The sequence below is a fragment of the Uranotaenia lowii genome, chromosome 1 (assembly GCF_029784155.1).
Source record: "Uranotaenia lowii strain MFRU-FL chromosome 1, ASM2978415v1, whole genome shotgun sequence".
Taxonomy (NCBI): Eukaryota; Metazoa; Arthropoda; class Insecta; order Diptera; family Culicidae; genus Uranotaenia; species Uranotaenia lowii.
In genome coordinates, this window is record NC_073691.1 from 205394360 (window position 1) to 205421071 (window position 26712).

A 26712-nucleotide genomic window follows, 5' to 3' on the forward strand; every position below is an offset into this window, starting at 1 on the left:
CTACCCAAGAAAGATACACACTTTCGTCATACATCAGCTCGGTGTGTTGTATCTTCTCATCCACCCACCAGCCTGTTGCCACCATTCGAGAAGCCAGATAGAGTTAGCAAGCTTCGTGACAGAGTGTAGAAGCAACAGGAGCAGCGCGCAATCGGGACAGATATGAAAAGCTGAGGTTCATATAAAAGGTTCAACAGTGGCTACTGATACAACCATTTGTTGCTCCAGCGTGCTCCCGGCAGGATCTGGAGTTTAGTTAGTTTCGTAACACGAAAATAATCATAACTTGGCCACAACTGCCCAGAAAGCTAACCCAACCGACCCAGTGAAGTCAGAGTGCGAGTGAGTGAGTGCGTTTGTGTGTCTGTGTTTCGTCGGCGTTGTTGCAATCAAGCAGCGGCACAAAGGATTAACATTCTAGAGCTGCCCGCTTTTTGGTGGCTCCAGAGAGTTTGCACTTTCCCTCGGGGTCCAAAATAGAAGAAGCAACAACCACCATTCGGTGGTTCCTCGAGCACGATTTATTAAGTTATCATCTCTGGTAAGAACTCGGCTGCCCACGTTGCTGGCTTTAGCAGTTGGTGATAAAGTAGTAAATCAGTGTCCATTACTGGCTTAAGAAGTGGCTTTGATGTACCAGTAGTGGCTAGCGTTCAAGTAATCTGTCGTGCAGTGAAAAACCATCCAGAAAGAAGAGGACACAACTCAAGGAATATCCCCAGCCCATCAACCGAAACAGCAGCAATTTCAATTATGTATGTAAGTAGAATCGATGATTTTTACTGCTGCTCACAGTTTAAAGTTCCTTGATTAGTTTTGCCCACACCATTCCGGGGCAGCATATCATAACTCATAAATCCTATGTCCAGTTAAGCCACCTATTGAAACCAAGGACGACTCGGGCGAAATCCCCCCGTTAGCCATTACTCGAAAGAGGTGTGAATTATTAAACCGACGTTTGCTATCGGAACGTCCGACCGTCGGTTGGGAAACCAAATTAAACTGAGATGTTAAAATTGGCAATCATGCCTGCGGGGAAAGGTTGCGCAAATAGTAGCAATTTAGGAACATCGTTTGTAAACGTGTTGTGAAGTTGATGGGCAAGCTTTAATTGCTATTTGTTCACATAGTTTGAATTGAAAATGTTTACTAAATAGGGTATAAATTCTGTTTCAATTTTTTCTAAAAGTATATGTTCAAACTTTTTGAAATTGATTTGGAGAACCCAAGACACAACTGAACAAAATTTAAAATTATTCAATATTTTCGGAAAAACTTACAAAAGTTGAAATCTGCAATAATTAATTATGTACTCAATATAATTTAACAGCACGAAGTAATTTCGAATTCAGCTTAAAAATCAAAAATTCTGAATCCTATCAACCTAGTTCAGTAAAGAATGGTGGTATTTTAATAGGTACCGTAAAACGGGGTAACATTGATCACCGGGGTAGCTTTGATCAACATGACATTTTGCCACATAATCATCTATAACTTAGCCTGTAGTTTGAATTTTTGAAAACTGTTTTTTACATTTGAAAGCCTATTTATTGAGTATCAAGAAGGGAAAATTTGGTTTGTATTTGAATTTTTTTTTATGTTAGTTATAATGTAATTTCAAAATCCAAAAATATCTATTTTTTCCAAGGCTTGCAAAAAAGCAGCTTTCCTGATGAACTAAAAATAATTTAGAAGCCAACGGGATGTTGAAAGTGAAAGATCAACTATTTTTCTTTGTATTTGTATAGTTCAAGTGCTATTTTTATAGTCATTTAATGATAATTTTTTGATATTTAAAAAATAAGGACATTTCCCAAGAGTAAGCCCGTATTCGACAAATGGATAGAAACCCTATAAAATCGTTATGTTTGAGGAAAAAATGAAAATGTTAATAGAAGGAGGGCCTAGGGGAATGTGTGAAGGTTAAAATTTCATTTGTATTTTGAAGTTCAAACTATTTAGCAATAATTATAATTTTTGCCCCTAAATGTAGGCAGCGTTATAGTTATTTTTCGGTTATAAATATTTTTAAAATAAAACGTTAAAAATCAAGGTTAAATAGATAAACTAGCATTAGTCAATATTTTGAAGGTGTTTTTTATCCTTTATGATAAAAAAAAACTCGTTAAAACCGTCAGAATAGAGACTGATCAATGTCACCCCAAAGCATCAAATTTTGAACAAAGACGAAAACGATTTTTAAATCGAATTAAAAGTAGTCAAAAAAATTTCTGCATCCATGTTTTACATTCATTGGAGTCCAGTACTGGTTTTAAAAATATAAAACATGCCACATTCCCCTTAACAGAAAAAATAATCGAAATATATTGAAAAAAAGTGATCAATCTTACCCCGGATTACGGTACTTGATTGAATTCTATGAAATGCGCTGGACATAACTCCAAATCCAAACTTTCACGATGCTTTTCTCATTTTCAGTGGAAATTTCAATTTTTCATTTAGATATGAAACAAACGGGTTAAAACCTATCTTAACTCACTAAATCCCATTTTTTATGCTTAAAATTAACAGAAGTGATTATGATTACCAAAAACCTTTGTTCTACGATGAACTGGATCGTTGGCGGCCTTAAAAACTCAACTGTAAGAATTTTTTTTTAATTTAAGTTTTTAATAAACAACAACTGTTTTTCCTACAATTTGACACAAATTTGCAACAGTTAATGTATGAAAAAAACAAAAAAATCTTATTTTATTTTAATTTTTTTTCTTGGTGTACACATCATTTACACAAATAACACATGACGTATTACAGGACACGACACTTAATATTTTTACTAACGGAAAAAGAATTAAATTAGATTAGAGACCTTTTTCCGTTAGTAAAAACGTTAAGTGTCGTGTCCTGCAATACGTTGTGTGTTATTTGTGTAGCATAGATTTTTAACGTTTAGCACAACCTATAAAATGAATACACATCATTTGCAACAGTTTGAAATAATTTTTAACAAATAATAAAAAAAAAAATCAATAAATGAAGGGTTAAGTCTGCTTCATAGTTTCATTTAAAAAAATTAGTTTGTTAGTTAATCTGTTTTCAATGTTTGATTTTACTCAAAACTGATACATTTTAAAACTCCTGATCACCAAAACTCAAAGTGTTCGACTAAATTTGATAAAAGATTCGAGTTTACAACGCTAAAATCTACCGAATCAATCATTAAAAAAGCACCGAAATGCTGTTGCCTTGAGTCATCAATTTAATTATGTAAATTCTTATGGTGAAACGTGTTTATTAAAAAAAACCTCCTGAAATGTTTAAAAAAAATATCTTTTTCATTATCATATTTTGTTTAAATTTTCTAATGAATTAAAGAGATTTTAAAGTACTGTTTTTTTCTTTTTATAACTAGCCGAATTGTTATGTCGAAATATTCAAGTTTAGAAATAATTTTAACATTTTTTTTTTAAATTCTGAATTTTTGTGTACTTGACACATAAGCCCTTAAGTCTCAATTTTTAATAAGGAAAACAAAGTTTCAACCTTCTGTTCTTTCCAGGGCCCAATATTTCAATCGAAGACACAATACTCAAAGCTTATAATTTTAAACATTAAAATCTGTGATTGAAAATTTGAAAACTTTTCATCAATTATTTTAGATAAAATCTTCTTTTATGAACCAACCATGGTTTTTTAATCAATGATTAAAAGTTGATTTGAACATGATTTGAAGTAGGTAGCAACTTTGAACTTAATTTCAATGCGAAATATTAACTAACTTTGTATTTGCTTTGTTCTTAAAATATTTGTTGTAACATGGAACTCCTTATCTTTCAATTTTTATCAGTTTTCATTGATCATTCATGAAATCACCCATTTTCTAACATTTCCTTATAAGTATAATTGAATATGAAGTTATTATTTTGAACTTCAAAAATGAACTATTTCTATAAATAGGTTTATTCTGATTTCTTTCACTGGCACTTTTCAAATAATAATAAATATATCTTTTTTCTTTTTATCAAATTAAATTAAACCATCAATCATTGAATAAATTCTCCAAAGTTCAAATAGGGTTTTTCAGCTATCGAAAATTCACACTTTTAATCGCGTTTGAATATTTTTTGTTAAAATTTAAAACACTTCAGCGGAACATTTTAATCGCCTTTCTGTTGAAAATAAAGAACAGAATTTTTCTTAAGATGAATAAAAATTACCTATTATTATCATTTTCCTAAAAACTAATCATGGTTAGTTTTTTACCTGATTGGATATTTATTTTAGAATCGAATTCAAGTATCGTTTAATTTGGAAATTTGAAGTTTAAAAGTGAAATATCTTTGTATAAGTGCTCGACAGAAGTTTCATATGTGTTTTTGATACATTTAGCTTTATTGAAAGCTCGTTTGGGAGCCTGAAGTTGTGTTTCGATCATGATAAGTTTCCTTTCAATTCAAGTGCGCACCCCGAAATGAAGAAAATCATAGAAAAGCGCATCCAAAAATGTGGTTGGCGGAGTGAAATCTAAAAAATTAAGCTGAAGAGGTGTGATTAGGAATTTTTGTGATGAACAATAAAGCACGGCGGCCGTATCATTTGTGGAAGATGCGATTGTTCTTAGGGCGAGGGTTCGACTGCTTTGGGAGGGTTTTTGTGTTTGATGAATAAATTGGACAAAAATATTATACTGCGAGCCTTGATCAAATTCTTTCGGAAAAGACCCAAGCAGGAGTGTCAGAATCATTGCTTCCCCGGCTTGAAAATGTGTTATTCGAAGAGTGAATCCTACCAATCCAGTGACATTAATTGCATTGAGTGTTGCATCCTGGAAAGACGAAGTGGCCTTCACACGTGCAAAATGTCAACCGCAAAAGCCGCTAGCCAATACAGGGCTACTAGAAGGAGGCAATCATCATCATAGCAAAGGTTGCTTTGGTTTGCATCATTTGGTGAGGAATTTCCAATTTACTTTTTTCATATTCGCTCTACACTTTTTTTTCTCTCAATGTCAGCAAGGTTTTATGATTTCTTTACACAACACAATTCTACAACAAAAATTTAGGAAAACACATCAGAATGTGAACATCAGAATGAAACGAACTCAAAATACAAAACTAGTATTTCCCATGATTCAAAACACCAGCATTGGCTGTAATAATTATTTCAAAATTTACCAATGTGCCTTCTTGTTCAGACACTATTACTATAGGGTAAAATAAAAAAAAGTTTGATGAAGGCCTATTATTGAAATCTACTCTGCGTCACTTATATATATTTTTTGCCAATAATGGAAATCACCAGTATTATGGCTTAACAACATTACATAAAATAATTGAAATTGGATGCTATGATTTATTTAGGACGTGTCTGATTATTTGGCCTTGTATAATGATCGTGTATACTGTATAATCACCTTTCGAGGTCTCAAAAGACCTTGAAAGGTTTATGTTCTACTAATTTTTTTTGTTTTGTTCTTCTTTACTTTCAAGAGCGAGTAAAGGCGCTATATCCTTGGTCGATGACCAGAAATGATGAAACACGGAAATCTAAAACAGTTATAGAGTTAAATTTAAATGATTGATAATGTTAATGTTTAATGCAAAATTTTGCCTTGTTTTATGATTTCTGTGTTTAAAATAACTCATTTTCAGCCGCTGAATGATGGGTCACTTCATTGGTTCAATAATCTACAAGGAGCACTTTTTAGCGTGCTTCCAACGAAATGCCCCTCGGAGCGTATGGTACTGGTGGTCCACGCTTCTTCTTTCACCTTGTTCCTGACGTCTCTGCGTTCTCTGCTCCACAGTAGGCCCGACCATTTTATGTTTTTAATTATTTTAATGTTTCTATGTTAACATAATTAAAAGCATGAACAAAGACAAGAAGAATAATAACATGTTTATATTATTCTTCGGGACTCAGACTTAAGTTCTGGCTGTGGAAGTACGATTAGAAAAAAAAAAAGATTAGTGATTAGTGATTAGTGATTGGATATTTATTTTAGAATCCATATTTCTTTTGAGCTCTGTGTTTTGGAAACGTTTATTTTAAATTAGCTTGGAAACTCTTTCGAAACAAATTTCTGGTTCAGAATGAAAAAAATAATTTGGAAAAAAAAATATCAATGACTTACAGCAAAATTTGGTATGATTCCGGTATGATTTGGAAATTTTGTTTTTTTTATCAGTCCAATTGATAATTAGTTTGTGTGGTAATCATGAGTGAAAAACGGTGTTAGAAATTTCTTTCATTTTTTTATTGTTTATTTTTGGTATTTCTATTATTTTTAGCTAAATTTGAAATTCGAAACTACCCCCCCCCCCCCCCCCCCATGGACAGGTCCTTCGCACGAGCCTGCAATTGACTATTTTGGTTGGTCATGTTTGTTCTCATTTCACAATTTATAGCTGACAGAAGAAGAAAATTCTATAACTTTGTCTGAACGCTAATGACATTGCATACTTAAAGGCGCTATTTTTTATAATTAAGAGATAATTAATTATGTTAGCCCTTTCCTTCAGACAATTGTTGGATGAATATTAGTTTTAGGATAAATCTTAGTAATCTCGAAAACAGCAATGATAACGATCAATTCTCAATTCTTAAACTCAATCGTTCAAATAGTTTATTTTTAGATTATTTAGGTCAAAAATACTTCAATCAGATGGCTACAGTCAAATGCAACGGCAGACAAGTAGAGACAAGTATTTTTTCAGATCTTAAACTTATCGTTTGGATTTTTTAGGGAATTCGGGTCCAAATTTTCTCACTGTACATTTCCATCAGTTCAAAAAATTTATAACTGCAATATGAATCTGAATTTTTCCAAAAAGTTCAATTTCTGTGTTTGAGATTTAATTATTTTCATGTTCTAAAGATGAGTTCTAGATGTGTAAGTCAACTTTTGAATTCATTAGGGGGAAGTGTTCCTAAATGCGCATGTTGGGTAATATGCGCATACAGCCGATTGACGATATGGCTAGAGATTTGTCATATCCAATCAGTGCAGTTTGAGAGTAATACGCTTTTAACAAATGGCATGAAAAAATTACATTGTTATATAAAGTCGAAAAAATTTAAAAATTCAAACAAGATTTTTGTCAGTTTTGTTATAATATATTGAACTTTAATTATTGTGCCTACAGATTCTGTGAACAAAAATTTCAATGGTTTTTCTTTCTTATTCATCTGGAAATCGGAAATTTAACAAATTGAAGCTTTTGACAAAGTTGTAGATGATAAGATATTGGACTAAGAGACAGGTTCTGAATGCCCATATCAAGGCAGGTTAAATGCCTATATTGAGAAAAATAGATTAGTCTTATAAATTTTTTACTTTCTATCATTTAAACTTCGCTATCTAGAAGATAAATCTACGCTCAAATCACGATCTTACAGCGAAAAAAAGAAGAACTTCATTTTGATCCAATAAAAATACAATACGAACAAAATATTACCATGAAATATGGCCATATGGCATACTTAACTATGTTTCATGCAAAAGAACTAGTGATGTAAAAAATTTCACCAAAATTTCAGCCTTGTCGTATGCTTAACATCCGTTTCTACAATTTACAATTTAATAATTTCAGAATATTGCAAGTGTAAATGAAATATAGCTTAAAACATAAATATGCGCATTTAGCCTGCCAGATTCGGAAATCGGCTATTTTGACTTCTTTTATAATAAAACTATTTTCACAAAAACTGTAAGAGATTTTAACAGAAAAATTGCTCTTACGCATAGAAAACAGATGTCCGCTCATGTACATATAGTTTTCAGACTCCTATCTATCGGAATATGGGAGAAAATGAGTGTTTTCCTTAATATGCGCATATAGCCCGCCTCTCCCCTACGAATGAACCAAGGTTGGTCGAACTTACCTGTTTGCCTTTTATTTGAAACCCTTATAACGAGAAGTTTTGCTACTTTTACCGAATGAGACAATTATACGTTTACACTAAGCATGCAATTATTCCGCTCGAAACCATAACTCTTTAAACTACAGGAAAAAGGGTCTCATGACTCGTGAATTGTCAAAAAAAAATATTAAATAACAGGCTTCCCTGGGGCATGGGGCTAGTTTCGTAGCACTCCATTTCTCCTGAAATTCGGAAAATCTCTCTCTCGGAAATTTGAGCCAATTCAGGACAACTATCATCTCTCAATGTGCCAATATCATTGAGTGGTTTGTCTAGTATAGGGGTGATCCATTATGATTTTGATAAAACCCAGAATAAAATAAAACTTTCCTTTAATGATAATAACCAAAGAACCGATTGGACATAGTTTCAGACGTCGCTTACGAACGGAGATATAGACCCTTTTTAACCCGTAATTCCCCTATATTTTATAGACAATCCAGAAAAAAACACTGATTTGGACTAGAAAATTTTGAACAAAAATAGACCTAACTATAGAATCGAATAGTGTAACCTATTGTTGAGTCACTACTCAGCACTGTTGAGACTCCCCCAATTCTTACCTCAGGGTCGGCTTTTCGAATTCAAAGAACTACAAGGAAACGCTAAATGATTAACTTTCGAGCTTTGCTCGCCCACTTTATTCCCCTTACTCAAAGGTACAAAAAGGCACTTCGGACGGATCCGCAACACAATATATAATGGCACAATCTTTTCTACCTCACACGTCTGCTCTCGGGCCTCTCCCCTTGCGTGTACCTCCTCCTCGTTCGGAACCGGAAATATTACGACCTCCTAATTGCGCGACGAAACTACCGAATTGCTAGGGTGGGTTCGGTTAGCCAAAAGTTAGCCTGCGATCGCAATTCCGTGTTTCCGGCACTTGGTGAGTTTCAGCGGAGTCATACGGCGCTGATGAGTGGTATGCGGCACGTCGATAACTTCGTGGTGGTAAGTCACGACGCCCTCAAGCAGGAGTCAGCGGCCGTCCACGTTCTGGATGGGCGCTGCGATCGGCGTTCAGGTGAGCTGCCTCGGGAACCGATACCGGAACTCAAGGGTAAATTACGGGGTCCTGGTAGATTCCTTCCACAAACAAACGAGCTTGTTGTTCTCTGTCCCGTAGTTGACCGTAGTTTACGTCGGGCTTCTTTCACGGGTTTGGCACTATTTTTACAATGCGGAACGAATCGTACTCGGACGATTTGGCTTGCCGTAGTACGCGCTCAGAGATACAACTTAATAATCACCATTTTGTTTAAGGTCGATGGCCGACCCTTCTTGCCCCTCTATCCCTTTCTCCGGCTTCCCCTCGGCAACTCAGCCTCCATGCTCTGCTTGCGTGTTCAACCCTGACTCCTCATGCGTGACAGGTGCTGCCATCTGGTGCTGTGTGTCAATATCGTTGTGCGCATATGTTGATTGGCTGCGTTAGAGGCTTTTTCGGGTTCAAAGGCAGGTCCGCTCCACTCTACACTTAATCACCAGCACTTCCTCGACATTTACATTTACGCGACGAATCTTGACAATCTTGGCTAGAAACATTCCCTTGGTTACAATAGAAATCGAAAAAAGGGTATTTAAACCACCACGAGCTATGGAAAATGGAGTTATGGCTGTAAAGGGTAAAATACCCTCGAATCCACTACAGTTTTCAATTTATTATGAAGAAAGTATCTTAGGACTTGAAAATTTTGTACAAAATAGACCTATCTTGAGTGATTTTTTCCGAGGAATCGGATAATGAATATTTGGGCAATCGAGCGCATCGGAAAATGGAGCTGTGGCTGTTTTAACCCTCAATTCATCTACATTTTAACACGTTCGTCGCCACGGCACCCATAATCGGGTGACGGGTGTATTTCCTGAGAGGCCCCGTCACATCAAAAAGCGTGTGACGCTCTCTTACTTGAGCTTACCGCTCAGCTTCCCCACACGTTTCAAATATGGGAGTTCTCCTTTTTTGCTTTCCTTCTCTGAAAATTTCTTTGAGCCCGGCTAGTAAAACTACCAAAATGAGCATGGCGACGAACGTGTTAATACAGTTCAAAAAAAGCATGTTCGGACTTGAAATTTTTAAATCAAATAGGACAAATCTTGTGTGATATTTTATGTTTGATTAAGAAGTGTAACCAAACAGCTTTAGAATTTGAAACCAATTTCAAAATTTGTTCATTCAAAACTAATTTAACACATTAATAAGATGCTCGCCTTGAGATAATATGATTACTTTATAACTTATCACTTTGATTATAATTGTGTATGTCATTACAAATTTTGTGTTGATTAGAAATGTTCCCCAGAAAACCAAGTTTGAACTTGTTCTTCTAAATGCTTAACTTCACAACAAAAAGGTTTTGATAAATTACACAATGCATAAAAATCTACATTTTTCCAAGGCACAAAAGATTTAGGAGCTAATTTTGGTTGATTTAGGTGTCCTAAATTCAGATATTTTTTTTCTAACTGCTTTTGTTTTTTAAATAACTTTTGAAAAAAGTTTATGGAGAAACTTTAGTTATAAAAAAAGGTGCTAAACCAATGTTCAACTTTCGCCAAGAACGCAAGTAATTCTGACTTCTACAAGTAAAATTTGTTGAAGTTTTCTTCTCGAGTACTTTTCCCTGTTCTGTAAAATACGAAAACTGTTCCCAAATTTAATTGAAGATATTTTTGACAGCAGAAATCAAATCGATTTGGTATCTTCAACAAATTTGTTAAATAAAACAATACCATTTATTTAAAAACAAAATTCTATAATAATGTCAGAAATACTTGTAATGATATGTTTTCACTTCCTAAAAGGCATATAGAATTTAGCTTTTTCAGATAATTGTACCTCTGAAATTGGAATATCCAGACTGAAACTTATTCTTCGATTGAATGAAGGATAATAAAACATATTGAGTTTTCGTTTTTCGTGTAGTTTTTATTTGGTTCATCAGTTTGATTTCTGATCTTTGATTCTGATTCTTGATCTGATCCATTTTTGAACTTACAAACACTATACAATTAAAACTTGAGGTGAAAGTCAAAATCAAACAAAGATTCAAGTTAAAGAAGCCGAATTCTTCAAAATTTAAATTTTTTTTTTTATTTATTTTTAAAGAAATTCAACCAATTTTTAAGTCTTACTGTTTGAACTTTCGATTTTTTTCAATAATTATGTCTTTGCATTTCAATTCTGGATTGTGATGTTCAGAAAACATAATCTTATAGTAAGCCTTTAAATCTTTAAATAAGAAAAATAATTGACGACGACCAAATATTTAAAGCTTGAAATTTTCAACTACAATCTTCCCGATTGAAAATTTATAAACGTTTTACTTGTTTCAATAATTATGATTTTTTTTTTTTTCAAATCGATCATAATCACTTCAAAGTTAGATTGAAGAAGCAACTTCAAAGTTAAATTTTAGTGCACAATATTAACCGTATTTTCACTAAAAACTTTTCTAATTCATATTTTCTATTTTCATCAGTTTTTTTATTTTAAAAAATCATAAAATGAAACTTGCCTACCTTAACTTAGCCAGTTCTTTCAATGATGAATCGAACATTTTGTATCATAAACGAGCATTGTCAGCCCAATTTTGATAGCCAGAAAAAATGAATATACAAATATTTTGTCTCTGACTTTGTTGATCACTTGAAATTAACTTGAAAATTATTTCTTTTTGTCAAAATTTGTCTTATCTTCATGTGTTTTGAACAGATACTCGTAAGTTAAAAATGGATAGATTTTTTTTTTCCTTATTGAGAATTCATATTTCAAATCATAACTGAGTATTGGCTTACCGAAAAAAAACATTAAATTGATATTTTAATCCTTTTTTTTATTAAATTTATTACTTTATACATACTTCATATATGATTATAAGCATTCTTCTATCTAAAATCTTTTATTGGCCTACGATTGACTGGAATCTTAATTGTATTGAATCACTGTAAAAGAAGAAATAATTGAAATAAAGTTTGGGTTTGCTTAAAAATTTTATTTATACTGTTCATTTTAAATCGTACTTAGACATAATGGGACACCACAGTATAGGGTATTTTAACTTGTGAGGCGTTGACCTTCTGTAATTCCAGCTGTTGAAAATACAAGACGAAATCGTCTCGACCACAGGAGTAATTATGAAGTGTGTAGAAAAGTCAAACATTGTACCCAGATACTTCAATTCAAATCGTCATTCTAAATGGTTTTACCTAGAGGAGGTCTGTCTTATGTAATGTCTTTGATCTTCATTGTCAGATATCCATTCCAAAAGCCAGGTGTAAATTTTGTTTGTTCCGCATCGTTAGCCATTATGTCCTCACGTATATCGTTTTCCCACATCTCATCATCTGACGGTCGTATGAATTCTAACCAAATCTACGCATCGTTACACCGGATAAAGGCAAAATATTCGTTAGCGTTACAACTGAAAAAGTACCGAACTGGTAACTTTATCGTTATTCTAACGATTTCATTTTATTGTACACATCGAGATACTTAGTACAAACGCATTAAATTTAAGTATCAACTTAGATGATTTTTCGCATTTTAAATAGATAGGGGAGAATGGGGAAACTTGATCCTCTTTTGGCCCATTTCTCATTTTCATCATATCTTTTTGGAAAAAAGAAATAGCAGATTGCCGTCTTTTGCATTTTCTGACAGCGAGAAATTTCTTATTTATATGCTCCAAAACATAGAATGATACGTGAACCCATAGATGAACTAGAAGCATTTTCGCGAGACGAAAATAAGTGATATTTTTTACGTTAACGGAGACTTGATTCCTTTATCAACGAGCCCTGACGCTTGGCAAAAACAAGCTAAATTCAAAGATAAAAGATCCGTTGACTATTTTTAGCCATTACTTCTCATTTTACAGTTTGTAAGTGTCAGACAAAGATAATTCTAAAAGTTTGTTTTATACCCTATATTCATTGCATACGTAAAGGCGCAATTTTCTAAGTTTTAAATTAAAACAGTTTTTTGAGTCCTTTTTATCAGGTAATTACTGGAGAAATGTAAGTTATTGGACAAACATAAGAAATTTCGTGTTTAGCAATGATCACGATCCATTCATAAATAAAATAAATCTTTTTGGATTCTAGGGATCAATTCAACTCATATCATAAATTTTAACAAACTTTTTTCTCAACAAAAATTGAGAGTTGACTATGACTTCGAAAATACGACATTGTGAAGTTCATATGATTCTCTAACAATTGTCATATTGGTATAAATATTGTTAATATATTTTTTTCATGTGAGAAACATTTTAACGTAATCAAAAAGATCTTAAAGTCACATTTTGTTAAGTTTTTCAAACAAAGTATAGTATCTCAAAAATCAGCATTGTTTTTTTGTTCTGTTTGACCTATTTTTCTAGAATATTTGATCTTTTTAAGACATTCGGATTTCGAGATAAAGCGAAAGAATCAAGTATCCCCAGGGATCAAGTATCCTCATTCTCCCCTACTTATAAAAAGTTGAGTTAAAGCCGGTTGCACCAAAAGAAAGTTTTTTCAAATTTTAGAATTAAAAAAGCTGCTTTTAGCTGATAAAATTGACTTTAAGAGATTCGTAAATGCTGGGAGAAAACGCATATCAATTGATTCAAATCTCACGAACAAACCAAGAGATACCATTTCCACATGCAATTGATTTCATTATCCTTAAAAGCTTATTGAAAAGGTGCTTCTATTTAATAAAAAACAATCATTTGTCTAGTCTCCATTAATCAATTACACTTCTAAGAATTCACTATCATATGTTCCAAAAAAAAGAGCTTAAAAAATTAATGGTTTCCAGTCATAACCAGCATCGGTGGCACCAAATATATTTAGTAGTTTTCGGTGGTTTGTGGTTTTCTCACAGACGGTTAATGTAGCGCTCCTCAATTCGCGTAAGCGCTTAACCTTTCGAAACAAATTAGGTGCCTGATGGGTGCCACTAAATGTGAAGTGTGTGTCTTCCCCGAAGACATACGCACAGTTGTCACCAGTAATTGAAACATAATCTCTGACGAATTCAAAATTCAACCGGGGCGCGCGGTGATGACTTAACCGAAAAATATGAACTTTGTTCCGCGTCATCACGTTACCACACGCACACTTTAGAATTCAGGGTTGTTGAAGGATATTCTTACCTTTTTCGTTTTAAGTTTTTTTTTTTTTCAAAAAATAGGGTTGATCTTGATCAAGCTTTCAAAAATGGTAAATTGATTGTGAAAATTCTTAAAATTTTCCTCAAATGAAAAAAATCACTTGACGTCAGAAAAATCGCATCCCTGGCCAACGCAACCAACTCACATCGGGAGGAATTACTTACGGGATGATTGAAGCTGTGTTTTTGTTAGCTCAAAAGATTTTTGGCAGTGCGTTTCCTCCTATCGCCTTAGAATGAATAAATAATGCACATGGGGAGACAAGATGCTTTTTGCGGCATTTATCAGCTGAATGTAACAGTAATTCTATTCCCCTTTTTTCGGCTCACGTCTGGGGTTTCCCGACCCTGCTGCAGGGACTTCCACTGATCTTCATTTCCCTCATCATTCGTGACGTTCTCAGCACCAATAAGAGGGGAGCTTCCGGTTTGTATTGAGATGCTTAATTCAGAACCAGGACAATTTCTTTCAAAAAGGGCTTGAGACAATTGTTCCCGTTTTATCCGACTGACACGTATTGCAAGATGAAATACAAAAGATAACGACCCACTGGAGGATCCTTCGGAAACTGACCAGCTTCAATGCATGAATTCATAATTTTGAATCTGGACTCCGGTAAAGAAGCAATGAATGGAATATCCAAACAAGATAAAATCTGATTTATTGAGGCAATACTTAAAGTTCGTGGTTGGTTGCATACAAACTGTTCTTTTTTTAAAAAAAGTTTGCTTTTAACACAGTTGAGAATTTTTTCTCGGCCAAAAATTAATCAACTATTTGAGAGCAACCGTGGTGAAAATTCCAAATTTCAGTATTGAGATTATTTATTGAGATTATTATTCGTTGAAAAAAAACCTTAATATGAATCTTATCTTATCTCTCTTGTTCAAAACAAATTTAAAAAAAAAATCAGGATCATAATCAACGGGAACAGGATGTAAGTGAAAACAAAGGTACTAATTGAGCACCGGAAATAAGTGTCCCTCCAAAACAGACTCCTCGAGAAGACCAAACTTCTTGAGCGAGATATCAAAAGTATGCTAATTTGGCAAAAGAAAGTGGCAAACCCGATTCATTCAGATTGACACAAAACTCAGCTGATTGTATAAATAAATCGTCCCTAATAATTGGCTTAAACTTTTTTTTCTCTCATTATTTATTTGCAGAGTTCCAGAGATTCTCCCAAAATGCCACACCTGTCCGCCATCTGTTTGAGTTTGGTCGTCGTTTCGGTTTTGGTGCAAGATGCTAATGCAAAACGTAAGTTGAGCTGATAAATGGTTAAATATATATGCCACGGAAAAGGGGATGGAGAAGTTTATCCAAATATGAGCAAATGGTTGGGAGGGGTTTCAGATTCAATGGACCACTATTTTAAGCACAGCTAGTAATGAGGAGGGGATTGTAATTAGTTTCTAAATTGATTTGAATCGCGGTATTGTTGATATTCAAAATTTCCTTAAGGCGCTAATTTGGCTTTGTTGAGTCAATCATTGGGTCAATCTGATTTATTTGTGAAAACTTAATGATTTTTGTAACACAAGATATGGATTTTCTCTTTCACGGTTCACATCGACCTAATTCCTAAGAGAATAAATACCTGTCATCTCAAAAGACCACTAAATTAACTTAACTGATAAATCTTCAGAAAAAAATAACATAAAGAAAAGTGCTCAATTGCTAAATATAGCCTTTTTGGCGCTCATTGAATCTGATTACCGTCAATATGTCTTACAGTACCTTCAAGTATGTTTTTTATTGTCTATCAGCAAGACGAGGTGGTTCGAAGACAAACTGCGGGATGTTTTGTACCTAGCCACAGGTCCTCCTAATAAGTGAATTTTCTCTCTTCTTCCACCACAAGACAAGTGTGGAAGAGAAAGCAACTGGGCGTGTCGTGATCTGCTAGAACATTTATCATCAGTTTCAAAATGTCACATCAAATATCAGTATTCTAAATTTTGATCTAGGATTCTGAGAAGACGTGGTGATTTTATTCTCACTCCGACCTAACAATCCAACAAAAAAGCATACAGACATTTTAAATCGAATAGAGGCTTCCAAGAAAACTTTTATGTTTATTTTCATAAAACTTGTTAAAAAAAACCGTTTTGGACACATAAATCAAAGAATTCTAACACAATTCTTAATTTCAGGTTTGATTTGGCAAATAAAGTGAATAAATCTGGGTGAAATCTGGGCTTTTCTCAATGAAATCCGGGCAACTGAACCTGACCAAAATTTTGCTTATTTTATTCTAATATCCGGGCAAACCCGGAGAAAACCGGGCAATCTGACTTACTTTATTTAGAGGCACACCAGCCTGCGATTGAAAATGTCTAAAATAAATATTTAAAAATGTTTGTTTTGAATTCCGAATTCAGCTTAGGAGTTTTGATTAATAATCTGAAACCGTAGATTTGGGAAAGAAGTTTAAAAAAGTAGGTTTATATATATTCAAAATTTTAATATAAAGTTTCTGAGAAAATAAATTTCAATCGGTTCTAACCTTGAAGGAAATAGTTTTTGGTTTCATTGGTGTTAAACAAAAAATCGACACGGTGGAGTGTTTCCCATTTTTGCAAACACCGAAGAAGCACAGCGTAAAATAATGACATCAACAACCTGAAAAACTACTGTTTTCGAGCATCAAAGATCCATGTTTCCTTATTTCCTGATGGAAGCTACAATCATTGCGGGTTGATATCCCTGCAGCCCGTTGATGATTCATTGGTACCGAACCAACACAAGGAAAATCTCGATTGTTGTGAAGCGTGCTTGCTGTTTGGCAAGAAATCTGAAATTTCATTTTGCACTAAATTGAATGAGATAATTTTAAAAGTGGTTGATTGAAACGCTTTCGAAAGGTTTGACGCTTGACGAGTTTATAATAGTTTTTTTATTCAATATTTCAAATTTTCTTTTCTTATTATCTGGCAATTGATTTTCAAGGAAAAATATATTTAAATACATACTTCAAATCATTTTTATAATTAAAAATTAAATTTTTACTCGACTTATCAGAATTATCTCATTTGTTAGTGCCAATTAAAGATGAGTTGGTTTTGGGTAATTCCTTGAGATTTTCACGCAATCGAGTACCGTTTGGGAGATTTTATTTGAGTGGGAATTAACTTTCCAGAGTTCACTTTTTGTTCTTGGGCGACTTTCAGTACATAGCACAGTAAAAACCATGTTCTTTAGGGGAACTAAACTGCACTATATTGAACTTTACTTAATTGCTAACTTATGCTAATTACAATGTAGCTTCTACGTGGGTATCACTTCACCTTTTCTTAATTGGAGTTTTCAATTCGAAGGGTTTATTACAGAGTGATTAAAATAGTAATAAGATGCTGTCCAAGGCAGTTTTTGCGCATAATTTCTATTATTCTGCTACAGTTACACGAAAAGGGAGGGTTTCAAAGATGCTGCCTGCTGGTAGCTGATTGTTGGTAGCTGAAGTCAGCCACCTATCGGTGGGGTATTTCACAGATTCGAGTAGTAAACGAACAGTCTCGCCCCCCTGAAACAACCGGAGTTTCTGGAGTCAATCGTGCTTCTCAACTTCTTCCGCTTCCGTCGACATCTGCACCGGTAAGATACAGATTTGGGTCACCGCTGGCCGTCTTCAGGGATACGACCCTTACCACTCTGTCCGGTCCTGGATGTGCTTCGGTAATCCTACCGAAGGAGATCGTCGTCTCGTATTACCACCAGTTTGCCTACTTCCACCTTGACAGCAGCCTTCCACCATTTGTTACGAGCCTGCAGTTGGTTCAGGTACTCCTTCCTCCATCTCGACCAGAAATGATGAACCCGTTACTGCACCAGGTCCCATGGGGATAACCGGATCGACGCACAATCTCGGAAATATGGCCTGCAGTTCCTCGAATTGAGGCAACATTCCACCTCCGCCAAAAGTGTCACCATGTCCTCATAGGTGGCGACGGATTCTCCCAAAACTCGTACAAAATGCTGCCCCGCCGATTGGACTGATACCTCCCAGTCCCGCCGCAGAATTAGGGAGCTCTTGGTGGGTTGAATTTCCCCTGCATTTCTTCGTCCGCGCACTGCCGGGCCACCTCATCGTGGAAATCGGAACTTTGCAATTTCTTCACCAACTCGGACATCTTGTTCTTTGCCCAATAAAATTGGTTCCGCTGTCAGAATGAAGAACAGCACACTTTCCTAACCGCGACGTAAACCTCTTCAAAGCTTGTAGGAATCGCGCTGTAGATAGATCGGTCGCTATCTCCGGGTGCACCGCCATCGAAGCGAAGCACACGAGAACTGCCTCGAAAGCCTTCACAGCCACTCTCCGAAACCCAGGTCCCACGAACGAAGGCTCGTGCTGGGGTCACTCGCGATGCAGGCCATAAACTGCTGGATTGCTATTCGTGGCAAATTTTCCTGGCCAAATTTCTACTTCCCAATGTACTGGCCATTGGGAGGTAGAAATTTGGCCAGGAAAATTTTCTACGAATGGTGCGTGGCAGTCTCAGTCGCACCGAATCTAAATCTAAATATGGGCCAGGCCAACATGTAGTAGTTTTATATGGTAGTATCATTCAGTAGTTTGGTAAAGTAGTGTTTGGGTGGGAGAACAATAAGGTGTTTGGTGTTATCAGACTCTCTCCATTGGACCACCCTCCTACCAACCTTAAGTAGCCCATCAGAACCCACAATTGGAACAAACCATCGCCGCGGTGATGATAGTGGTACATTTCTCCCCTTGGAAATCGCTCTGAGTTCGTGGTGGAATTCCCCCGCCTGACTCAGTTGGACTCGCCTCGTTTGCTTAATTTCCCTCTGTCGGATGCTTCCTCTCCCCAGGTAATGAATGAGCCTCAACCAATACACCGCGTTTATTTTATAAGTTGATTACCCAGGTGGTAAATCACGGTTTACATATTTTATTCCAAGACACGGCTAGCCACCGCGTAAACACACCCCCCCCCCCCCCCCCCCCAGTTTGCTACTCTGGGTCCATGGGTACAATGGAAAGACTCATGACATACGCCTGAACTCTCCTCTAACGACTCGAGATCCGACCCTTCCTCGCATCAACTCGAAGTTGACCTCCCTCCGCACGATTCAAGGTCCGATCTCTCCTCTCGCGACTCGAGATCTGATCTCACCTCAAAGTGACTTAACGTGACCACTTATACCCCTCTTCTTTTTGATTCCGACAATTGAATCTGCTCCTGCTCCTCTTGTTAAAACTGTCCCGCATCATCCAGCCTTAGTGATTTCACTTGATATCACTAAAATACATGGCTCAGAAGAGAAAACCGCATCTTTCTATCACGATTTTAAGAACGTCGACTTCGAAGCTGCGATCCATTGATTGGGAGGCTGAGCTCGATTTCTCTATTCCCAATACAGCTGCCGAGACGTTAGCGAACATGCTGAATTACATCATCGATCGCCATGTGCCTAAATGCAGCACGGCTACCAATCTACGGACCCCCTGGGTTTCTGAAAGTCTTTAATGACTTAAGACGGCTAAGCAGCGCGCACTACGCAACTACAACAAGCACAAGTCCCTCTACTCTAAGGACGAATATCGCAAATGGGAATTCCTATAAGGAAGCCAGTAAGTTATCCGTTCGTATTGGTGACGCATTTTCAAATAATTTTCTTGCCTGCTCCGGTGTGCCTCAAGGAAGTCATTTAGGACCATTTATTTTCGTGATATATTTTAATGATGTACTCTCGCTCCTTGACTGCAAATAACTTGCACTTGCCGACGACCTGAAACTCTTTCACACCATAAATGACCAAGAGGACATCGATTTCCTGCAGCAGCAGTTCAATGTGTTTGCTCAATGGTGTGACTTGAATTGCCTGCCCCTGAATCGCAGTAAATGTTCGGTCGTATCATTTTCTCGTAAGCGACACTCTCTTTATGCGGAGTACGCTCTCGGAGACGGATCATTTCTCGGGTGGACCACATTAACGATCTTGGCGTTATTCTCGATCAAAAGCTGGAGTTTAAGGCTCACACAAACTACATCGTCGAAAAAGCATCCAGAAATCTTGGATTTTTATTTCACATGGCAAAAGACTTCGAAGACGTGTAAAGTCTCTACTGCTGTATAGTTCGTTCCATCCTCGAGTATGGTTCAGCTGTTTGGTGCCCTTTCTACCAGAATGGGGCTTAAAGAATCGAGGCTATCATGCGCTATGGCTTACGTCATCTGAACTGGCAATACCCGTTCCGCTGCCGCCTCATAGACCTAGATACGCTTCAAGCCCGCAGAAACGCTACTCGCGCTCTAGTTGTTGCTGATCTCTTAACGTCCAGAGTTGACTGTCCCGTTTTGCTGGAGGCCATTCCTCTCCGTCGCCGGGGATTGAGAAACCAGCTTTTGCAGCTCTATGTTCCTATTCGTCTCAACAACTATGGAGCGAATAGCGCCTTTATCGGCATATTGAAAACGTTCAATCGCTTTTCTGAGCATTTCGACTTCGATGTTTCGAGGAACGTGTTCCAGAGAATAATTTGAACTGTTTCAAGAACTGTATAGACCAGTGATAATTTTTACTCCGACACGAATGGCCCACCCGGCGTCGAAAACCACTCTTCCTGTGGGTATACCCCGATCGTGGAATAACCCTTTCTAAACAATTTCCACTGCGAAGAAGGTCAAGTTTTATTCCCGCAGCTTCGGTCGTTGGAAACCGCACTACTCGAATACACCCCGAAGGTAAGGCATCCTACGCACGAAGGCGGCGTACCTCGGCATCCGCTACGCAGAAGATGTTGATTTATCTTTGTAGCTTCAAACCGTGTGGTCGGACGCATACTACTCGACATCCCCCTGTCGGTGGGGTCAGTTTACTCCGACCGTTGTCCGGTCTTCTTTATTCCTTTGGCTGGCAACCTTTTTCTGCCCGTCGTGTGCCAGATCGAGATCAGCTTGTCCTGGACTCGCGCTTGTCACGGCACACACTCGGGACTTTGAACGCTACGACTCGGATGGTTCTCGACAGTGACGACATCCTATACCGACTCGAGAGGCTCATCCAGCATCGAGAACCTTTCTACCCGTGGGTATCTCCCGACAGCGGTTAACCCTCTTCCTGCGAAGTTCGCTATGAGGAAGGTATAGTTTTATCCCCGCAGTTTCCTCCTTAGGAATCGGCACTACTCGGATACTCCCCGGCGCTGGGGTATCCTACACATCTTATCTTTGTAGCTTCGATCAAGGGACCGGACGCACACTTCTCAGATGCTTCCCGTCAATGGAGTCATCCTACACCGTTCGTTTACTGCCGCTCCTCTTCAGGGCAGTCATGATCCGGGTGAACCCATCGCTGACCGCGTGCCAAGTGTTGGAGTCCGTACACATCCTCTGCACAACGTTGTCTGCTGTCGTGGAGGGCCCACAGTATGTTGGAACGTACCGCCGCAAACCTTGGAAAGGCAAACGCCACGGATTGACTTAGGAAGCGCAAATGTTTAGGTCTGCTGCTGTGGATTGTTTGTTTTGATTTGGCCTTCCGGTGAAAAAAAAAACGAATTGATTTAGGAAGCGCAGATTTTTAAGGCTTCTGCTGTGGATTCTTTGTTTTGAAACGGTTTTCCTGTGAATTAAGACGGAATTGGCTTAGAAAGCGCAGATTTTTAAACCTTTTTCTGCTGATTGATTGTTTTTATTTATCCGTTGGAAACATATGGATTGGCTTAGCAAGCCCAGATTTGGATTGTGTGTTTTGATTTGGCCATCCAGTGGAAGAAACGGATGCGCAGATTTTAAGGCCTGCTGCTGCTGATTGTTTGTTGTTTTTGATTTGGTCTTCTGGTAGATGCTGCTCCTGATTGTTTGCATTTATTTGGCCTTTTCTTTGGAAAGGTTGTAGCCAAAAATACTTTCGCATTGTTCCGGCACTATTAAACAAAGATAGAGCGACAGGAAAAACACAGATTGGGAATGCTTTTGCTAAAAATGGAATATAGATATATGAAAAATAAAATTTTGTTTTAGATTGTTGATAAATAAAAGTTTCCATTGACAATAGAGGTGAGAAGGAATGAAGAGATGAGATGAAGGATATGCAGAAATTTTTTTTTTATTGATTTAAAAAGCCTGTGCTCAAAATAGATTGCAGAATTAAGAGGAAGGATGTTTGGAAAAAATAAACAACAGCTTTTGCTAAAACGGAATAACGAATTGAATTTCTTAAAAAAAAACTTGCAGGGTGTCCACGATGAAATTGCCACACTATGAAATTGCTTTAACTTTTTAACCATTGCCCGAATAGAATTGTACAATGAAAAAACCATGAAATCCATATTCACAAACCATAAATTTAATGGTTTACACAATGCTTATTATCGTCCACTATACCGTGAATGCACATTGGAAGTCATAGTTTCCGACCATACATTTCACTGTTTTGGCGAAAATAACCATGAAAAAGGGGGTATTGTTATGCAGCGTGACCATGAAAAAAATGGCGATTTCCCATACATTCGGAAGCTCAAAAATATGAAGTTCATTGTCATAACAGCTTCCCCTTTTTCATAATAAAACCATGAAAATACGTTTATTTCCATTTTTCTAACGAAGATGGAAATCAAGGTGTTTCTATGGTATGTAAATATAGTTCTAACCGTGAAATTTCATGGTTTTTAATGATTAATTGGAATAGTTTGCCCAAGTTATCACTCGTTTCAAGGAATTTTATTCTTGATTAGTCGTACATTTAATAAACTAGGCTTACGTTTATTACAAAGCACGACCAATAATGAACAATATTCCTTAAAAAGAGTAATAACTTTAGCAAACTGGTTAATAAGATTGAATTATTGCAAAGTCCCTTGTTAAAAAAATAAAATGAAATTCAAAATAATATATAACATACTTATATGCATATGTATTGAAGTTGTAAAGAAATCACTATTATTTTGAAAACTTATTCTAAAAATTTTCACAATTTTCCGCTTATATTTTTACACTTTGATTAATACCTGCACATCGATCGGAACCCGTTCTATGTGTAAACAGCACGGCTCCGACCTGCCGCAAGTGCTGTGTGTCCCATCCCAAAGTTCTTTTCCTTGGTGGACCGGAAGCCACTTTTCATGCAGCCTGCATATGCGACAGTCGAACCGGATCCTTCGCGAAATTGTCCTTCCCTTCACGTAGATGGGGCGAATACAGCACATTTTCGGCGGCTCGTTTTCTGCTGGCTCCGCCGATCGGGAGGACTTTACCGGGTATTTTGTTAAAGCCGTGGATCAGCATCTAGAGAAAGAAAATATATTTAAAAAATACAATTCGAAAAAACGTTATCAGTTGAAAAAACTAATCACCATCTATAAGATATTCTGCTCGAAATCATCAAGAATTGACCGCAAAAATTGTTTCTAAAAATGGCGCGCACAAACACGAATCTCTACACGATGAATTGAAAGTGTGTAAAAAAAGCAAAACTTTACCATGTTCTTTTTGGTTTGGATTTATATTTTACCATGAAGTACATTGTAACAATCATTATCACAAGAAAATTACAGTGATACTGTACTTCTGTCATTTTCGTTAACTATGAAATATTTTGAATTAACAATGGTTTTCACGGTGACTTTAAAAATTATGGTGGTTTCAAAATTAAACGCGGTCGAAAGATATCTAGATATTACGATGAAATTAAGTGTTAAATTGAAATTCATTGTTCGTTTATTTTAATACCATGGTCTTTGCTATTCGGGTGAATAGAATTTAATGAAAATTTGGGTACATTAATTTTATAGTGCATTGTTTATATCCTGCAAGTTTTAAAGTCCTGTGATCAAAACTCGCGGAAATGGAGTCGAAAGAACAGCTCGTGCGTGATAAAATCTTGCGCATTCATCACGAGCATCAGGATCTCTCGCATCGTCCCATCGCTAAAATGTTGGGAATCGCGAATTCCACGGTGTGGCGAGTGATTAAGCGATTCGAGGAACGATTGACCATCGATCGGAAGCCAGAAGTGGAGGAAAAGTATTCCGTACAACACCAAAAATCACAACCGCGTAGTTGAGGCCTTCAACCGAAATCCGAACGCCTCCGATCGGGATGTGGCTAAGAAGCTGCAGCTGGGCTTCGAACCTTCAAGGTACAAAAGGCAGCAGAACAAGTCCGCCAAAACCCGTGCCAGGAAGTTGTACCTCAACATGCTGACGAAAGTTAAATGCTGCATCATGGACAACGAAACATATGTGAAGGCCGACTTCTAACAGATCCCCGGAAACCTGTTTTTCACGGCCAACGATAAGTTCAGCGATGTCCAAATTTGCGAATAAATCACTGGATTGGCAAGCCATCTGCACGTGCGGGAAGCAGAGTGCACCTTTCGTGACCCAGGACACGATGAACGGACAAGTGTACATGAAAGAGTGCCTCCAGAAGCGGCTACCTCCTCTCCTGAAGGCCCACAAGGTCCCAACAATCTTCTGGCCGGATTTGGAATCATTCCACTACTCCAGGGACGTGCAGAAGTGGTATGCGGACAATAAGGTCAATTTCGTACCGGCAAGGTGCCATGTCGCATTTGCGTATGGATTGTAAATAAAATACGAGTTAAATAGTAAAATGAAGTTGAACAGTTAATTTTCCATCCCTGAAAATTGGATGGCAATCGGATGAAAACTCGAATTTTGCGAATCAATTTTGTGTGTGGCAATTTCATCGTGAACACCCTTTAAGTCGATATGTAAAAAGTTTCAATTGAGAATAGAGGTGAGAAAGAACGTGGAGATGGGATGTTAATCAGTCAAGGCGATGTATGTCCTTTACAAAAATTACTTCTGAGGAAAAAAAATCAAATTAATAGAGCTATCGATTTTTGTGTAACAAGTTGACATGTTTATTTATGATTTTGATAAACTGGAAAATCCTAAAATTTCTTACACACATCCACAGGGGGCTGTGCAGCATTCGGTCACGCCTGTTACGGTGGCCATGGAAAACGATCGTCGCATCCGCTTCCGGCCGGGGGTCTCGCCCTCATCGGTGGTGAGATAGAATCCGGTGGAGGATCTTCAAACGACAGTCCGGTTCCTCCTCTACCTTACCTCAAGCTGATGGAACGTAGCAAAAGTTTAGATCTTGCACCAGAGCTGAGAACCTTAGCTGATGACGGTATGCTGGACAATGGGCTCATCATTCGAGAGGAACCTGTGCCATCTTACAACGGCCACGAGCAGTTTGAGCAGGGAATGCGATTTGCGATGAATGCCATTTTGAGACAGTTGGTGAGTAGATTGAACCTAGCGCAAAATTTGGTTCTTAATCTCAATGATATTATTCAGTGTAACGTCTTGTAACTTAAAAAAAATTAAAAACATTTTTTATCATCCCTTTACTTAGATTGGAGAAAAACGGCAAAGGCAACGGCTGGATTTGATCCCAAATTACCAACCCAGTGAACCGGCCATGTCATCTCAGCTGATAGAAAGCGAAACGAAGTAAAACAAGCGAGCCCAAACTTATGAACCTAGAGAAGCCGATTTGATCCAACTGCAATCGTAGGCTGCAAATAACCGAACCGGGAGAGTCATGCTGAAAAAATTTCCGCCCCAATGAAATCCAAACGCAGTTGCAGTCGCAGTTTCCAGATCGTGTGACTTTCAGGTCCCATTCATCGAAGCAAAACAAAAATAACAAAAAGAACAATCAACTAAAAACCGATGTGACAACGAACAGGGAGTTCATTTTGCAATTTAGCCTAATAATTTATCTCTTTAGTTTCCTATTTTTTGCCTCTCACTCAACCTTTGGAAATATAGAAACAGTACTTGAAATAATATTTAAAAAAAATGCATCTTCTTCCGGGCTAGTGACCAATGCTCGATTGACTGAATAAGGGAAAGATTCCAAGTTTTTGTTCCACGAAGCAAACGGAATGGATAATTATGTTGAATTGTTATCATACAATCATGGTTGTATACAGAAAACTAATTTATCTGAAGAAACACACAAAAATACTATGTCAATATGCAATAGCTGTTGTTTACTGTAAATATTAAGAGACGAAGCATTACTAGTCGGTAAATTTTAATCGAGCAATCGAAAGAGTAAAAGAACAAAAAAATGTATTTCACCCATACCAGCAACATGCACCATTCCAACAAATTGTGACTGGAGTAATAAGAAAGAAAATAAATAATGATGATCTGATAGTTTGTAGGAACCCGTCAGGCTGGAACGGTTCTGTCAAACTATTGCAACATGAACTAATGATTGTTTATTTTATGGCTGTTGGACCTTCGAAATCACAATAAAAAATGACAAAAATGACAAAAATGACAAAAATGACACAAATCGCGAAAATTACAAAAATGACAAAACAAACAAAAAAAAAAGACAAAAATGAGAAAAGAACAAAAAAAAATTAAAAAAATATCCAAATTAACAAAACAAGAAAAAAGAAAACAAGAATGACAAAAATGACAAAAATGTCAAAAATGAAAAAAAAAATAAAAAAGAATGACAAAAATGACAAAAATGACAAAAATGACAAAAATGACAAAAATGACAAAAATGACAAAAATGACAAAAATGACAAAAATGACAAAAATGACAAAAATGACAAAAATGACAAAAATGACAAAAATGACAAAAATGACAAAAATGACAAAAATGACAAAAATGACAAAAATGACAAAAATGAC

The 26712-nt window shown here is 36.7% G+C and overlaps 1 protein-coding gene across 2 annotated transcripts; it reads left to right on the forward strand.

Annotated features, from left to right (window-relative positions):
- Positions 1 to 228: 228 nt before the first annotated feature.
- On the forward strand, positions 229 to 26274 carry LOC129739730 (neuropeptide CCHamide-2-like). Of its 2 annotated transcripts, none has more exons than XM_055731236.1 (4): positions 229 to 759; positions 15212 to 15305; positions 24962 to 25293; positions 25409 to 26274. In XM_055731236.1, the coding sequence occupies exons 1-4, from the start codon at positions 754 to 756 to the stop codon at positions 25508 to 25510; spliced, it is 534 nt and encodes a 177-aa protein (XP_055587211.1). In that variant the 5' UTR covers positions 229 to 753; the 3' UTR covers positions 25511 to 26274. The 2 variants fall into 2 exon arrangements, with proteins under 2 accessions (XP_055587211.1, XP_055587212.1); XM_055731237.1 differs by having other exon boundaries at positions 229 to 755.
- Positions 26275 to 26712: the final 438 nt, after the last annotated feature.